At 46.1% G+C, this 17,647-nt stretch overlaps 2 protein-coding genes, 1 long non-coding RNA gene and 1 other non-coding gene across 5 annotated transcripts in view; 2 read left to right on the top strand and 2 right to left on the bottom strand.

Moving 5' to 3' along the window:
• Ddb2 (damage specific DNA binding protein 2) overlaps positions 1 to 2,621 on the top strand; it is a 42,691-nt gene extending 40,070 nt beyond the window's left edge. For both annotated transcript variants that reach the window (XM_021156580.2, XM_029474139.2), the window contains 3 exons: positions 1,803 to 1,967; positions 2,092 to 2,137; positions 2,405 to 2,621. In XM_021156580.2, the coding sequence (XP_021012239.1) occupies positions 1,803 to 1,967; positions 2,092 to 2,137; positions 2,405 to 2,469 (276 nt within the window). In that variant the 3' untranslated portion in view covers positions 2,470 to 2,621. The remainder of the gene's footprint in view (positions 1 to 1,802; positions 1,968 to 2,091; positions 2,138 to 2,404) is intronic.
• Positions 2,274 to 11,656, bottom strand: Acp2 (acid phosphatase 2, lysosomal). Its single transcript, XM_021156581.3, has 11 exons — positions 11,407 to 11,656; positions 10,773 to 10,868; positions 10,192 to 10,278; positions 8,412 to 8,564; positions 8,212 to 8,310; positions 8,043 to 8,132; positions 7,460 to 7,592; positions 6,401 to 6,483; positions 6,157 to 6,263; positions 5,868 to 6,043; positions 2,274 to 3,831 (listed from the first exon to the last, which is right to left on the bottom strand). Exons 1-11 carry the CDS (start codon positions 11,626 to 11,628, stop codon positions 3,698 to 3,700), a joined length of 1,380 nt encoding a protein of 459 aa, XP_021012240.2. The 5' UTR covers positions 11,629 to 11,656; the 3' UTR covers positions 2,274 to 3,697.
• On the top strand, positions 11,620 to 15,645 carry LOC147005871 (uncharacterized). The gene is made up of 3 exons (XR_015046511.1): positions 11,620 to 11,710; positions 15,040 to 15,127; positions 15,441 to 15,645. It is a non-coding gene; the product is annotated as an uncharacterized LOC147005871 (long non-coding RNA).
• On the bottom strand, positions 14,172 to 14,273 carry LOC115030432 (U6 spliceosomal RNA). Its single transcript, XR_003836033.1, has one exon. It is a non-coding gene; the product is annotated as a U6 spliceosomal RNA (small nuclear RNA).
• Positions 15,646 to 17,647: the final 2,002 nt, after the last annotated feature.

The following is a 17,647-nucleotide window of genomic DNA, read 5'->3' on the forward strand; positions in this document are numbered from 1 at the left end:
GAATTACAAAAACAAACAAACAAACAAACAACAAAACAAACAAACAAACAACAAAACAAAAATGCCCAAGTTGGTATCACCTTAAGAAACTGCAGGAAAGGAGCTAGAGAGATGGCTTAGTGATTAAAAACAATGCTGTTCTTTCAGAGGACTTGAGTTTAAATCCCAGTACCTACATGCTAGCTCACAACTGCCTCTAACTCTTCTTCCAGTGCCCTCTTCTGGCCTCTGCAGTCGTACTTAACTTATAGTATACTTACATACATGCAAGCAACAAGAAATAAATCTTTACCAGGTGGTGGTGGTGGTTCATGCCTTTAATCCCAGTAGTTTGAGGCCATCTGGATCTACAGAGCAAGTTTCAGGACAGCCAGGAGTACATAGAGTGAGATATTATACAAAAATTGGTTTTAAAATATCTTTAAAATAAAAGAAGAAAGAGAAAAGGTCTGAGGCATCCTAAGGACCTGGAAAGCAAGCATGTATAATGTAGGGCAACTCACTTTTAAGTCTCCTCCTACATATATAATATTCCTGGCTAGCCTGACTATGTAAACCAGGGCAGCCAGGGCTACCCAGAGAAGTCTTTTAGAAACTAAAAACACCTTTATTTACTAATGTTATGTGTGTGCCTATACCCTCATGCCACAGTGGGCAGAGTCGGTTTTTCCCTCCCACAACATGGACTCTAGGGATCAAACTCAGGTTATCAGGCTTGGTTGGGGTCAGATGCCGTGATCTGCTGAGTGATCTAGTCAGCCCTCATACTTGTCTTATATGCAGTATTGGGTTCTTCTTGACCTATGAGTTGTTAAAAAGAGAGAAAAATATGCATATATACATATATAGTCATATACATTCACTGTGTATGGATATAGTCCAGAAGAGGGCACTGTATCATCTGGAAGTGGAGTTACAGACAGTTATGAGCTGGCATGTAGGTACTAGGAATTAAACCCAGGTTCCCTCTGCAAGAACAGCATGTGTTCTTAACCACTGAGTCATCTCTCTAGCTTCTCTCTTGCAGTTTCTTTCTTTCTCTCTCTCTCTCTCTCTCTTTTTTTTTTTTTTTTTTTGTTTGTTTTTTTTTCAAGACAGTTTCTCTGTGTAGCCCTTGCTGTCCTGGAACTCACTTTGTAGACCAGACTGGCCTCGAACTCAAATCCATTTGCCTCTCCCTCCCAAGTGCTGGGATTAAAGGTGTGCACCACCACAGCCCAGCTTTTCTCTTGCAGTTTCTTAAGATGATACCAACTTGGGCATTTTTGTTTTGTTATTTGTTTTTTTGCAATTCTGGGGACTGAATACTTGTGCATGCTAAGTAGCTTAACACCTCTGGCTCTTAACAAATGTTTTCCCATTATCCTTGTTCAGACTTTTGTTGATTTCAAGATAGGGTTTCTGTGCAGACCAGGCTGGCCTGTGTGTGAGATTCTGGGATCAAACATACAGCCTTGTGTATACTATATAGGTACTCTGCCACAGAACTGGATATCCAGCCCTTAAAGAATACTTTGTGTGTGAAGGCTAGAGGTTGACAGCAGGTGTCTTTCTCAGTTGTTCTCCATCTTATTTTTGAAACGGTTTCTCACTGTACCTGGAACCCACTGATTTGGCTGGAGTAGATAGCTAGCAAGTTCCGGGCATCCTGTCTCCACCCCCAGCTGGAATTCTAGGTGCATCATGACAAGATTTGTATAGGGATGCTGGGGATCCAAACTCAGGTGTACTTGTACCAACCAAGTCCTCGTCCCTAACTCCAAAAACTACTTTACATTCTGACTGACCTCTCTGTTTCCTAGGCGACCTGGCATTCACGGCACAACCTCATCGTTGTGGGCCGATACCCAGATCCTAATCTTAAAAGTTGTGTTCCCTATGAACTGAGGACAATAGATGTGTTTGATGGAAGCTCAGGGAAGATGATGTGTCAGCTCTATGATCCAGGATACTCCGGTATTACTTCGGTGAGACTTGGGCCCCCAAACAGTGATGGGAGGAAGCAGGGAATTTCTGATTAGAATCAGTCCCCATTTACTGCCTCTGTACTGCCTTCAACCCAGCTTCACACCGATACTCTTACTTTTGTAGCTCAATGAGTTCAATCCTATGGGAGACACACTGGCCTCTACTATGGGTGAGTAAAAGCAACTGTATCTCAAACTGTCTAAGCCTCACCCTATCCGAGGCTGCAGTGGAGGCTGAATTCACCGTAGCTCTGCTCAATTCGTCCCGGGGCAGTGGGCAGTAAATATATCTGGGAGACAGTGGTATCTGGCTTAGGTCACCCATCTGGCTTTATTTTAGTCATGGCAATGTCAGTCTGTTAGTTCCCCAAGACAGCCCCAACCTCTGAGACAGACCAGCAACAGAAGGTGTCAATCAGACTTCTTGTTTCTTCTAGGTTATCATATTCTCATTTGGAGCCAAGAGGAAGATGGGTCACAGAAAGACCATGAAAGACTATGAACATGGTGTGGGACAGCAATACTGGACCCCACAGATGGGAACACGTTCTGTGAGGGGTGGCAGCTGTTTGTTAATAGGCCAGAAGTACCCAATTCTTAGGGTTGGAGCAGGGACACTTGTGACGAGGGATACTGTGGGACTAGGATGCTGACATGTTACTGCTCTAGATTTTGCTCCAGAAAATTAAAGAGTCAACCAACGACGCTCAGGGTCCCAGGTATGTCTAGCCTGGAGGCCAAGTTTATGCTAGAGCCAAGGTACTTTTCTTTTTTCTGATGTATAGGAGCAGAATAACCAGAGAATTTTTAAACTTTTATGTTCAATTTTAGCATGGCCAATAAAAACATATCCTTTGTATCTAACTAAAAACCCAAAGCCCAACAGGGTTTCTGAGTAGAACTAGTACTGACCTGGTAAGAGTGCTCCTTGGATGTCAGAAATGGGGAAGGGAAAAAGGCACAGAACCAGCACTCACAGTCAAAGCCTTCACTTCCTTGGAGCTGCTTCAGCCCTATTTGGGGCCACGGTCAAGGTGTACGGTTCACCGGCTGCATTTACTTCACGTCCTTGAAGAGTCCAGCCCAGCTGAGGAGAGTCACCTCATGATTCCATGTGTTTCACTCCTACCTGTGTCCTCCCACTGTCATCCAGGTACAGCCCAAGTATCCTTCAGACCTGCCTGCGGTTGACACTGTGGTAGCCTCAGCCAAAGGATGACTTTGCTGTTGGATGACCCGAGTTCTTGATAGCCATATTTTATACTCCTAGTGATTTGCAGTTTTTGCCTCTAAAAAAGTACCAAGGGACAATGTCCTCCAAGCCATTTGCCAAAGATGTGGGCTAGAAGATAAAGAGCAAGGCTCGGTGGAAGAGCAAGGCAGATCAAGTACCAGCTTCTTCAGGTTTTTGTGGGGTTTTTGTTGTTTTGTTTTTTAGTCCCAGGTCTTGAGTGAAACCTGAATGCTTGTCTGCATCTCAAGTCCTTAGGGAATATAGAAGAGGCAAATCCCATTTAGAGAAAGCCAGTGTCCAACACAGTACACGGTAAACATCAGGCATGAAGATGGTGAGCCCCAGGTGCCGTGCACCCAGCCGAGCCTCACTCATTCATTTGGGCGTAGGTAATCAGGAAGGCTAACCCTGTCCCTGGGTTGGGATCAGCAATGGTCAGGAGCGAGGACTCAGCCCACCTCCCCTAGGAGGCAGAGGGAAGGGGACTGAGTGGTTGTCAAGCATGGTCTTCCCTGTCTGCAACATGGTGGTAGCCAGGAGGCTGGGCCTGCATCCGGAAGAGGATGGTGAGGAGCAACACTATTAGAAGGAAGAGGATGGAGCCACAGACAGCCAATGCCACAATCACCTCTGGGCAGGGGAGAGGAAGAGAAAGGCAGCGTTAGTATTCATCCCACAAATGCAGAGCACCTACCCAAAGCCAGGGACTGTTGACAAAATGTTAAAATACAGAGGTGGCCAAGACATCCTGCTCCTGGAGTGTGCATTCTAGAGAAGAGATCCAGTAAACAAGCAAGCATTCCATGGTAATGACACATTAGTGATGCTACATGAACAAGATCAGTCAGAAATCACTGAGGAAATAGGACCAGACCTGGGGTCAAGAAGTAAAACATGAGGCCGGCCTGGTCTATAGAGTGAGTTCCAGGACAGCCAAAGCTACACAGAGAAACCCTGTCTCGAAAACAGAACAAAGAAGTAAAACAGATGAGAGCAGGGACATGGGAGTGGGGGTAGGAGGTCACATCTGATAGGAGAATAGGCCTGGTGTTCTGGATTCAGCAAGATGGAGCTGAGTATGCAAGGGGCGCTAGGAAACAGAAGACATCCAGACCAAGCAGAGGCAGGTCAGTCACGGTCGAGAACCTGGGTCTGGTGTGTGATTAATACATGCACATTTTAAAAACAAACAAACAGACATGGTCTCCTGTAGCCCAGACTGTCTCAAAACTGACTGTGCAGTAGAGGATGACCTTGAACTTCTGATCCTCTTCCCCCTACCTGAGTGCTGGAATTAGATGTGTGCACCACCACACCCAGTTTATGCAGTGCTGGGAATTCAACTAAGGGATTCTTCCTGTAGATTAGGTGGTAGAGCAAGTGCCCTACCAACTGAGCTGCACACCTAGCCTCTATTTATTTATATTTCTTAAGAAATGAATTCTGCTGTCTTGAGATTAGTAGGGGCAAGAATAGTTTTTGAGCAGTTCAGGCAAGAACTGATAGTATTAGACTGGAGAGGCGAGAGCTCAACATCTGAGAAACAGAACAATCTGCTAGTGACTGGGTGGTAGGGTATCAGGAAGATAATGCCTAATGGTACACGGTGTGACTATGAGACTAATGTAGCATCCATTATGTTGACAATTGTAAGATGAACAAGTAGATCTGAGAAGAGATGCTGTTTTAGACACAACGTAGATGCCTCATGTGACATCCATGGAGAGAAGAGGCGGCTGGGGAAAGCCTAGCTCAGAAGCATACTACAAAAGTGGAACTTACCATAGAGATGAGGTAGGAAAGCCATGAGGTTGGATGAGATGGCTTGGGAGTCAGGACAGATAGGAAAGGGGGTAGAGATAAGTCTATTCAGGCCATTCATTATTTAGAGACAGGGAAAATAGTTAGGAATTTGTAGTAAGTAAAAAAGCAAAACAAAACAAAAACCCAAAAAACTGAAGTCATGAGAATGGTTGTTACTGTATTGCAGTGCAATCGGGGAGGGAATCCAGGACTTTATGCATGCTAGCCATGCATTCAACCATTGAGCTGTGTCTACAACACTTAAAAAAAAATGTGTTTGAGGAAGAAATGGCAACTGTGCTGCTGAGGTGAGAGAAGCTGACTAAGAATTGATTATTTGGCAACAGCTTCATTGCAGCAAAAGGTGATACAAAATTGTTTAAGATCAAGTCTGAGATAAAAAGTCTGAGAAAGTAAAGCCAGAATGTAGGCAACTCTTTAAAGGACCCCTCAAAGAGATCAGAGAGAGAAAGTGAGACCACAGAAGTGAGTCTCGGAAGTCTTTGTTAAGCTTGGCAATGCAAGTTATCCAGAGAAGAGGCCGTGATCCTAGTAAATGGGAGAAGAGACTGACACAGGCTAAGTGGAGAGGCTGCACCTGAATACTATCTTACATAAGCAGGTAAGCTGATAGATGGGGTGGGAGAATGACAGTCCTCTCCTGGTAACGCTTATTTCTCAGTGATTAGAATATCCCCTGAGGGTGAAGGATGGAGAGAGTACATAAATATGGTCTTAGGGCTAAGGAGGCTGTCCAGGGAAAAGCAGGAAGATGGCTGCAAATATATCTGCTCCCTGAAGATTTCTGCATATGACCTGAACTGTCCCCGGTATGATTAGTACAGAAGCGGGTGGCAGCTCACCTGTGTCTGCAGTATCAGTTGCCAGCTGGCACTCCTTCTGCCAGTCCTTGGGTATGACAGGCTCTGTGAGGCGAAGGAAATCCTGCAGTGGGCAACGGTGAGGACAGCCGGGCAGGATCAGAGGCCAGGGTGCCTTCTTACTGTCATTCCGAAAGTACATCTCGACTGAGAAATTCCTGAGAGTTGACAGGAAGCAAGATAGGGATGCTCACCATGCCCATAACTGAGTCTCTGGGTTTCCCCAGCCATCCCAGTGCCTCTTTAGAAGACACCTGGTAGCCCCACTTACCCATTATCTTCCTGGTACAGTTCAAATATGTGGCAGGAAGCATAGGGAGCTTGCTTCCCATTGTAGACATTCAGTGCCATTTGCAGAGCAACCAGGGTAGTGTCATGCTATAAGGGAGAAGGGCTGCTCATAAGACTTGCTCCTCCACATCCCAGGAACTGGATCGGGGAAGTACCCAATTCCTGTTTTCATACTTGTGTGTTGGGTGGGTGGGAAGGAGCAGGGGGATAGGGTTGAAGCTTACCGCGGAATAAACCAGGAGCTTAGGGAATTGAGAGGTGGTTGTCATTAGGGTCAGGTTCTTCAATATCTGAGCCAGCAGAACTCCTGACAAAGAGAAATCCCAAGGGTCAGTGTCTTGAACCATCACTGATGTGCTTCTTTCATCATATGCTAGTCTTAGAGAATTCTTCTAGTTCATGGGGACCATACTGGAACTCTATACCTCCTACTGCTAAGAACTGTCAAGTTTATAGAGAAGACAGATAAAGCAAGCTATTAGTATGTAAACACAGGTGTAGAAACGAATAGGAGGCACTGATCATGACTTAACAGTACGAACACAGTGTAAACTTAAGACTGCTTCATAGTAAATAAGATGTTGGTTTATGCCAGAGCAACTGCTGTATGCATACTTTGAAAACTACTGCATTCTCAAATGTTTGAGAATGGGTACTCCTGAATGCTCAAAGTAACTGGCACATGTATTACCCCATATCTGTTCTCTAAAAGTCTTAGCAATTCTCTGGAGGGAGGTATGTAGTTAGGAAAAGAGGAAGGGTATTTCAACATGGGTGAGACTTAAGAGTAAGAATGACAGGCCAGGGCTGGAAAGATGGTTCAGTGGTTAAGAGCACTGACTGCTCTTCCAGAGGTCCTAAGTTCAATTCCCAGCAACTATTTGGTGGCTCACAACCATCTGTAATAGGATATGATGCCCTCTTCTGGTGTGTCTGAAGACAGCTACAGTGTACTCATATACATAAAATAAGTAAATCTTTAAAAAGAATGGCAGGTGGTTAGCACACACCTTTAATCCCAGCCCTTGGAAGGTCGAGGCAAGTAGATCTCTGTGAGACCAGCCTGGTCTACACAGAGTTCAAGCTGGCTTGACCAGAACTACATAGAGAGTGACACCTGTGACTCTAGCTAAATATCAGACAACTGGGAGATTTGGGCAACTAGCAGGGATGGCTGGGAGAATTATCTTAGGCAGCCTAGTGTGTGAGAAGCTCCCACAGCAGATTTTCAGTGCTGGAGAGTTCTGAGGAAAGGGTAGTGGCATGTTGTCCTTGTCACTCACCCCCCTGAAGCCGGGCCTTCTGTACTTGCTCGTGGATCCCGAAGAGGAAGAGGAAGCTGAAGTCCTTTAGCTGGCTCAGACGCTGCATGGTTTGGGGTGAGGCCCAGGGCGGCAGGAGCAGCCCATGGGTTTGCTGTGTATCGCAGCGGGCAGGTTAGCTCCCTAGGCCTAGGCCAGAGCCTCTCCAAGGGTGGCTTTCTTCCCCAGGTGGGGAAGGTGCCTGTGTGTATGAGGGAGGAAGAGGAGAGCAGAGAGGTGAGGCAGAGGGGCCACTGCAGCCATGGCAGACAGTGGGGCATTGGAAAGGAAGCTCAAGCATGAAGAGCAGACTCAGCACAGAAGAAATCTCACAGCTCTGAGCTCTGGATGGAGAAGGTACAGAGTGCTGACGACTAGTAAACCATTTCCCACTTTGAGGTTCTTTTTACCCATGAGGGAAGTTCCTAGGTTACATAAGCACGGGCTTGCTGGGCCTTCCCAGTGGGGATGGTAGTATCAAGGCGATGTGCTCTATTGCCCTAGAGACCTGGACCTGTTGAGGACAACAGAAGAGCAATCCCAACAGGCATCTTAGTCAGCTCACCTCACAAAAGAGTGTGTCATACACATTCCAGATGGTCTCTAGGGTCACGTTTGTAAGCCCTGTCTCATTGGCCACCATGTCCAGAAATTGCTATAAAAAATGGAGCAGGAGATCAGCACTGTTCTGGGGAAAGAGCAATCTGATGACCTACACCCGCGCCCCAACTCACTGCATTCTGAATACTTCTGTTCTGATACTCTGGTGTCTGCCGAGTCTCATTCTGCAGCTGTTCATAACGGGGACATGGACCCAAAGGAAACTTCAGCAACTATAAATTAAGGGAGAAACAGGCAGAGAAGGAGTCTGGGATCAATAGGCTCATAACCATAGTTGTTCCCTCACCACTTAAGAAGGGCTGGCCAGTCTTACCCTGTCTTCAGTGATGGGCACAGTGTGGACAGGGATAGGCTGCCATGAAATGTTAGGGTTGAAGTGCTGAACTTCACTGGGAGGGAAGAGTCCAGCCAGGTTGGCCTCAGCACTCATGAGAGTACGATCAAAGTCTGTGCTTCGCACATAAACCTGTAGATTGGCAACAGAAATCTCTTTGTGTGTAGAAACACTTTTGCTCCTCCCCAGAGCCCCAGGGTAGAACCTGTTGTTGATTACTCAGTACTTTATAAACTTACCATGCATGCACACCCTCTCTGCTGCTTCCCTATTCATCAAGGCCTCAAACATTCAGCTACAGGCTATCACCACTATATAAAGCACTCAGTCTGTGGGAATGACTCTAGTTCAAACACTCTTTCCTGTTCTTCAAAAGCACTCATTTGGTAAACTATCTGGTCTGGGAGACTTAAATAACTGGTTTGTCTCCCATGAAGAACAGAGTCCTTGTCAGCCAGAATAGTACATCCCCATCCATACACATGGAGACAGGATCTCAGTATGTAGTTCTGTCCTAAAACTCACTATGAAGACCAGGCTAGCCTCAAACTCAGGAATCCACTAGCCTTTGCCTCCCAAGTGCTTGGATTAAAGGTATGTGCCTCTAATTCAGCTTGGCATTCACTTTTTTCCCACTTTTCTTTTGTCAAAACAGGGTTTCTCTTTGTAGCCCTGGCTGTCCTGGAACTCAGAGATCTGCCTGCCTCTGCCTAACATGTGCTGGGATTAAAGTTGTGTGCCACCACCACTGGTTTGGTACACTTTTTTTTTTTTTTTTTTTAAGATTTATTTATTACATGTAAGTACACTGTAGCTGTCTTCAGACACACCAGAAGAGGGAGTCAGATCTTGTTACGGATGGTTGTGAGCCACCATGTGGTTGCTGGGATTTGAACTAAGGACCTTTGGAAGAGCAGTCGGGTGCTCTTACCTGCTGAGCCATCTCACCAGCCTGGTACACACTCTTAATTTCAGAATTTGAGAGGCAGAGACAGGAAAATCTCTGAGTTCAAGACTAGCCAGGACCATAAAATGAAACCCTGTTTAAAAACACAAAAGCAATGCCCTAGAGTCCAAATGGCAAATGCCACTCTTCACCACACTCCCTTTCCTTTTATAAATGGGAAGAAGGGGGAAAAAGGAACAGAGAGGTGGCTTGTGAAAAGGGAGGAAGAAAATAGGGAAGCGAAGGGCAAGCTCAGGGTAGAGCTAGGTCTTTAGGGAACAGTAATCTCGAGGTTTGAGACAACTGTGGCTGAAAGCAGTAACCATGGAACAGCTATCTCCACAGGGGTAAGCAGAGAACCTCAGGAGCTAGCACATTTGCCAGTTTTCACTGCCCCTCCCCCGTTTTATCTTGGCTCTGTTCAGCTTATTAGACTGCTCTAATATAAGCTCTATTAAGATAGAGATCATAACTCTATGGTATACCATCATAGGAAAAGCATTACCACAGTGCTTGGCCTTCAGGTGACAATAAATGTCTTGGACAAAATGCCTATTGTTTCAGAGTCAGAAAGTACTTTATCAGACCCTTCTTCATGTCTAAGTTGGACCCCTGGTCAGTTTTGTCTTTTCCCAGACAAGCAGAAACAATTCAGACTCCAGAGCAGTATTCTAGACAGCTCTTAGATGTCTTGTCCAGGGACCAAAAGTTCAAGAGGGAACCTTGACTGCCCAGGCTCATCCTTAGATTCTCTGCGGTCAGAAGATAATCCAAAGATCCCAGTCCTCTTGCCAATCAAACTCCCAACCTTACCTCTTGCCTGTGGTAAGAGGTGTTCAGAAAGCCATGGTAGCGTTGCCGCAGGGCCTGGCCCAGCTCCCAGTGCTGAAGCATCCCTTCCTGTGGGCAAACCCAAGAGTTAAAGTCCAAAGAGGAGCTGGGCATGGTGGCTCACGCCTTTAATCCCAGCAGTCACTCTCTGAGCTCTGTTACACAAGGAAACCCTGTCTTAAACCTCCCCCAAATCCCCAACCCCTGAAAAAAAAAAAAGTCCAAAGAGAGGGGATCAGCCACAAGTCCTATGGCATTTAGGCATTCTTCCCTTGGCAAGGAGAGAATTTGATTCCAGAAGTGGCCAGTTGTAATGATACTGTCCCCTGCACAGAGTTGTTAAGAAATCTGGTCATAGCCAGAGATGTAGCTCACTGTGCTTAGCATAGACAAGGTTCTGGGTTTAATTTCCAAAACCACAAAAACAAAACAACAAAATAGACATCTGGTCCATCAGAACCCATGTGGGAAGTTAGTAGTTTAAGGAGCCCCAGTTTCTGTGCTCCAGATGTGATTCATTCTGTAGCATATCCCGAGACCTTGCAGGTTGGCTTTTGACCCACCTTGGTTAGCTGACCAAATCCCTGGGGCCATTTCTCTTCCTGATAGGGGTCCTTGGGATATGTCTTCACTGGTGACCGATCTCCATGTCGATACAGCTGAGCAAAGAAAATGATGTGTTTATAGAATCAGAAGGGTCTTCTAGTTAAGGACAGGACCCACCTCTGCACATGTCAGGAAAGGAAATTTCACTCCATCTTTCTCTACTGAGCGATGAAAAAAGACCCCAGTTCGGGCGATGCAATGTAACCTGAGATAATAGGTAAAGCCCCAAAGCACAGGTAGAAGAGTAGTGAAAGCAACGCCTTCTGGGGGAGGAAGTGGGCAATGGGACTGGGAAAACAAAGATCAAAGTCGTCTTTATGGGTGACTTTCAACCTTTTAACTACATTCCCATCATAGGGAAGACTATCTCCTACTCGGTCATCCTGCCCTAAAAAAAAGCCTAGGGCTCCAAATCAATTCTTAATCCAGCCGCTCAACCCACTATGGGCCAGCGGCTTCCTAAACCGGTTCTTTCTCCTCCTTGAGAAGTGAGACCCCGGCCCCAGAACACAAGCTCTGCCCTTCCCTCTACCAGCCGGCCTTTGCCCTTTCAGCTTTGGCGAACCCGTTGGTGACTCCGTCACCCATTACCAAGGTAACAAAGCGTAGACTCCGGGCCTGTATGGGTGGCATCACCGTTAGGCACATGCCAAGAAGGAACTGGAGAAGAGCCGCCTGGCTCCAACCAGTCTGTCTGCCGGCCATCACTGTTGTAGGCTGTGTAGCAAGAGGCCGGAACGCCTTGGGCGGTACCTGCTGCAGCCGCCCGGATGCATTCGTAAGGACACTTGCCGGAAGTGCAGCCTTCGCCATCTTTCTTTGGGTTGCGGGAGCCCGAGGATGAGAAAGTCTAGTGGGAGAAGGCGGAATTTGGGAGGGAATGCAAATGGAGAAGGTTTGCGATTGGCGGTGATGAACGAGGGTGGGACTGTTGCGCGACCTTCCGGGCAGAAAAGGCTTAAACACCTCGCTTTTGTAGAGGTGCTAGGTCAGGCTTACCCTTTCTTCTACAAAGCTGGTGCTTGCCCTGGTTGGGGTCTGGGCCTGGAGAGCGAGTGCCTGCTTTGAGGAGTGCTTCTGAAAATGATCCCAGAGCCTCGGCTGGTGCAAAACTGGGGCAAGGTGTGGGGAAGTACAGAGCCTAACTTTCTGCTCTTGGGTGTGTAGTTTAAAGCCTTGGCTTAGACACTGTTCCGATAAGCGGGCTTGTTGAGATGTAGGGCACTGTATGTAACCAGCCCTTTGGACTCCCAGTGTCCTTGAGGTAGATCCAGTCTAGTCTGCCATTCATGTCCTGAACAAACCTTCGTACTCCCCAGTTTTTAAGCTCTTTCCTTGTGCTTAGCGATTTCTAAATTAAATTAGACTCAAACGTCATGTTTCCTTTCAGAGGAGTTGGATTGCATAGGATGTTCCGATTTCCCAAACCCACTACATTGAATTCTTATGGGAGGAATCTCAGAAAACTACATCAAATTTGATGCAGGCATATAACTGGAATTGCCACAGAATCAGAGTTCCTCCAGACATTAGCCTTTAGGATTTGGAGGCAGGCAGCCAGTTTGGTGTCTGGATGTTGTGATTCCAAACCTTAGAATGACACACAGTTGCAGGTCAGATCTTGGGCCCTTGATATGCTTTAACGCAAATCTGATCAGAACTGATACTGTCCCAGGACTCCAAATAAAATTACGTACCTTACTGCCTAAACTTTATTTCGATGTCACCTTGAGAAAGACTTGAGGAGAATAAGAAGGCTTCAAAACTAAATAGTTTTAAACTTAAAAACAAACAAACAAATCTATGTGGTGCATGCCTTTACTTCCAGCCCTTGGAGAGGCAGGTAGATGTCTGAGTTGTATGTAGGCCAGCCTGGTCTATAGAGCAAGTTCCAGGACAGCAAGCGATTCATGGAGAAATACTGTCTCGAAAAAACAATGACGAAACAAAATATTTTCTATGTATGGGTGTTTTGCTTGCATGTATATCTGTGAACCATGTGTATACAGTGTCCTTGGAGGCAAAAAGGCAGCATAGGATCCCTTGTAGACTTTAAGCAGCCATGTGGGTGCTGGGAATAGAACCTGAGTCCTCTGAAGGAGTTGCCAATACTAGTGCTCAGCCTTCAGCCTCAGTTTTTTTTTTTTTTAGATTTATTTATTATTATAATTAAGTACACTGTAGCTGTCTTCAGACACACCAGAAGAGGGCGTCAGATCTCATTATGGGTGGTTGTGAGCCACCATGTGATTGCTGGGATTTGAACTCAAGACCTTCGGAAGAGCAGTCAGTGCTCTTACCCACTGAGCCATTTCGCCAGCCCCTCAGCCTCAGGTCTTAACTTTCTTTTCTCTTTTCTCTTTTATTTATTATTTTGATTTTCGAGACAGAGTTGCTCTGTGTAGCCCTGGCTGTCTTAGAACTCTGTGGACCAGGCTGGGTGCTGGGATTAAAGGCGTGCACCACCTTGCCTGACTAGTTCTTAACTGTTTAAATCACAGGTTTCCTATAAATCATGAAAAATTAGCCCTCTCTCCAGAAAAAAAGTGTCCACACATGAACACAGAATACAGTTTTGCATAGAATGTCAAGTGATTCACAAAGATCCTCCATCAACTTATAAGGTTAGGAAGCCAACCCAGAGAAAAGTAGTTTTCCTAAGCGTATACAGTTTAGAGTGGATTGAGATTCATTTGCTTATTTTTGTTGTTGTTTGTCTTTTGAAACAGGGTCTTATATAGCCCAGACTGGCCTCCCACTTCTGATCCTCTTATTACCACGTGCTGAGCTCTGGAATTACAAGTGTGTTCTGCCCAACTCAGCAGTTTTCTTCTCGACCTCCCTCTCTTCTTTCAGACAGGATTAGGGTTTTGCTGTGTAGCCAAGGCTAGCTTTGAACTTATTACTGCCCCACCTCTGAAATGTACAAAGTATATATTGCCACACCTAGTTTGAAATTGAAGTTTTCTGATTTTTGGTTAATATATAATCTGTTGTTTATTTTTAAAAAATACCTATTTATTTGTGCGTGGCATGTATAGAGATCAGACAGCAATTCTCAGTGGTCCATGCTCTCCTTCCACAATGTGGGTCCCAAAGATTAAACTCAGGTGGTCCAGCATGATAGATAGCACATGCCCTTACCTGCTGAGCCATCTCACCAGCCCCACATCCCAACCCTTCTTAAAATATAAAATGTGCTGGTGCATGCCTTCAATTCCAGTACTCAGGAGGCAGAGGCAGGTGGATCTCTGAGTTTGGGGCTAGCCTGGCATAGAGAGTTCTAGGACAGCCAGAGCAACAGAGAGAAACCCTGTCTCCTAAATAAATAAATAAATAAATAAATAAATAAATAAATAAATATAGAATGCCTCACAAATGTCCTTGTCATCTTCAGGCAGGGCTATGAAAATCTTCTGTATTGCTCCATTTTTAGTTTATGCACTGCCAATGACAGCAATATAATGGAAAGTTTCTCGTAGCCTGTACATATGGCAGCCCCAAGGTATCTGGAGATTTTATCAAAGGAAATCATTCACATAACTGCCATTGAATGGAACATGATTAACTGACAAGTGCATTTAGTGGAAGTTTTTGTTTGTTTGTTTGTTTGTTTGTTTTCAGACAAGGTCTCACTTTGTGGGCTCTAAAGCTCTCCTGCCACTCTTCTTACATGCTGGTAGTATAGGCATGCTCCTCCCACATATGCTTGTGGAGTTGTTTCACTTTTGTTTTGTTCTGTTTTTCAAGACAGGATTTCTTTGTGTAACCCAGGCTGTCCTAGAACTATCTCTGTAGACCAGGCTGGCCTCAAACTCACAGAGATCTGCCAGCCTCTGCTTCCCCAGTGCTGAGATTAAAGGCACTTGCTACTACTGCCTGGCAACTTTAAGACTTTTATTAAATATCCCAGCATATGGCAAGATTGAGGCAGAAAGATCAAGAGTTCAAGGACAGCCTCAGTTATATAGCAAGTTCAGGGCCAACCTAGGCTACAGGAGACCCTGTCTCAACAAACAAACAAAATGTTAGTATAAACTTTTACTCTGCAAAATTATCCAGACCACTGTGTTTTCGGAATGTAAATCTTTAGCTCACCAAGTAGAACAGAGCCCCTTCGGGCTTTGCCTCTCCTCCTACTCGCTCAAGTATGTCTACACCCTGTGTCTGCCAGCCTCTGTGTAGGAAGGATTGGTGAAGCAGATGTTATTTCCATCTTTACAGTGAGGATTGAGTCCAGGATAATGAGGGCACTGCACCAGAGCAAAGCTTCAAGTTTGCAACTCCTCAGCTTTGACATTATTTTCTACAGGTGATTTCGAGTTCTTTCCACCTTGGTTCATTAGAGTTGAAAGAAAAAAAATCATTATGCCCATGGCTAGATAAGCACTGTGTGCTTATTCCAGATCAAATAAGCCAGTTCCCAAAGGCAAAGTCAGGCTGGAGAACAACTTCTTAGCCTATGTTGGCAGAAGCAAACCTAAATCCAAGTGAATTAACCATCCCCCACCCCCATGTTTTTGGAGGTAGTTTGTCTAATAGGAGAAAGTAGGTTAGTTTGTCTTCTGTTAGTTTGAATTTGAGCAGGAACTTATTTTTACTTATGTGTGTGCACATGGATCCAGGAGCCCATGGAGGCCAGCAGATCTCTGGAGCTGGACTTACAGAAAGTTTTGAGTCACTCAGCATGAGTACAGGAACCTGGAGCTGGAGGAGCAGCAAGGGCCCTGGACTGCCGCGAATTCCTCAGTTGGGAGCATGACTTTAGGAATCAGTTTTTATCTGTAATCAGTTTTGATATTTACACCTTGTAGGTAACCTAAGATTCAACATGAGAAGACATGAAATGACAAGACATGTAGAATAAATTATGCAGAAGAGCTTGAGTAAATGTTACTTTTTCTTCTTTGTGTTCTGCCTTCTGTATCTTCTCTGAATATACGGGTTCAGGTCCGAGCAGGGGTTCCTAGATTCTTCTTTATCTTGTGATTAGGAGATTGGAGTGGATTCCCAGGGCTCTGAAAGATGATTCCTCACGTTTTACTCATCTAGAGCACCAAAAGAAGAATTTAGAAACAATATCTACCCTAGCCCTTCTCTGCGAACCTTTCTTTATGGCTTGCTTAATAGGAAGGACTGCCTTTGGGGGAGTTATTTAGTGGTCCATTTGAGTAGGGGCTTGTGAGTGCGATTTCTAAGCCCAGAGGTGGCCTCTGGAAGTTTGGGGTGGAAGAGTCAGAGCTGTGGCTAGTAAGATTCTCCAAAGATGTTCCTGGGGATCTTGCTTCCTGTTAAGAGTCAAGAAAACACTAGAAAGACTTAGGGCCTGGGCACCTTGGCCTGTACACTTTCTGGTAGGCTGATGGAGGAGGTGTGCCATTGCAGGTGGAGCTGGCAAAGTGAGACCTGGGTGTGCTTCTATCACCTGATTGCTTGCCCTGGTTTGGGGCAGAAGTGCCAGTGGTTGCTCACCAGAAAGTCTGTGGGAATACCAGCAACTGGTTTTAGCCTTCTCCCTTCTCTTTGCTCCTCCATCGCTACTGACAGTCCTGCCTCTTCTACAGGAAACTGGGCTGCCCTACCTCGCTGGCTTGAGGGAGGACCTGCTTGTTCAGCAGCTGCCTCAAGTCTGGGTCAGGGGGCCTAGGAAGCACCCTGTGAAGAAATTAGGGAGTCAGGGGGAGGACTGGGATCAGAATGAGGGAGACAGGGTTTCTCTGTATAGTCCTGGCTGTCCTGGGAACTCACTTTGTAGACTAGGCTGGCCTCAAACTCAGAAATCTGCCTGCCTCTGCCTCCCGAGTGCTGGGATTAAAGGCGTGCGCCACCACGCCTGGCTGAGACTTTTTTTTTTTTAAACCCCTAGAAGATAATGTCTTTGGATTTCAGGCCAATGTTAAGTCTCAAGTTCCTTGAAATGAGGTGTGTCAGGGACATCTCTGAGGACCTATGATGCTGTAACTTAAGCAAGGGGAGAGAGCTGGACACCTGCACTTGACAGGTGCTGGGACTGAGCTGTCCCTGTCTCTGTGGCTGCTGTCTTTGGTTTCTACTTTCCCAGGGGGGCAGGTCTTTGTGGAAATTGAGGAAGGAACCCATGAGAAGAATGGAGAGCCTTGTGCTTATGATTCATAAGTGTCCAGACCAGGGTGGAGGCCTTGTGAGGGGATGACCTTACGATGAGAAGGAACAAGAGCAAAAGCCAGAGGCAGAAGCTGAAGATGGGGGCTGCCAGAGGGGCTTTTTCTGAATGTGAGAAATGAATACATGGGCAGATTTTGCAACACCCCCACAGCCTGCTGCCTTCTCGCACGTGTTCCCAGTCTCTGCCCCTTCCCTTGGCTCACCCTGCGCTTCCTCTCATCTCTCACCAAGCCCCTTTCTACTTCAGTTTTCTCATCCTTCCCCCATCCTGTCCCTTCTGTCCCGCCCCCACAACCATGTTCACCCTTCCCTGCTTCCTCTGTTTTCTTCCCTCATACCCTGTTCATCTCTCTTCTGGTCCCTCTGGCTGCTTGTTTGGCCCTTGTCCTGTGCTTTAATGTGGACCCATGGGAATTGGAGTTCACAGCAAAACAGGAAGGGCCTGTGAGCAGGAAACTGGGAATGGGGCAGGGGATGAATGGCCAGCAGTAACCTCAATGCCTGCTTCTCACATCTGAACTGAAGCATCTGCAGCCCACCAGCCCTGCTGACCACCAGCCCTGCTGACCACCAGCCCTGCTGACCACCAGCCCTGCTGACCACCGATCCTGGCTTCTTCCATCTCAGTACTTTTCCTTCAGACCTGAGAATGTTCTGGACTCAGACACAGGAAGAAAAGATCAGAGAG

This window comes from Mus caroli, unplaced genomic scaffold (assembly GCF_978045245.1).
Source record: "Mus caroli unplaced genomic scaffold, Mus_caroli_1 scaffold_2, whole genome shotgun sequence".
Lineage (NCBI taxonomy): Eukaryota > Metazoa > Chordata > Mammalia > Rodentia > Muridae > Mus > Mus caroli.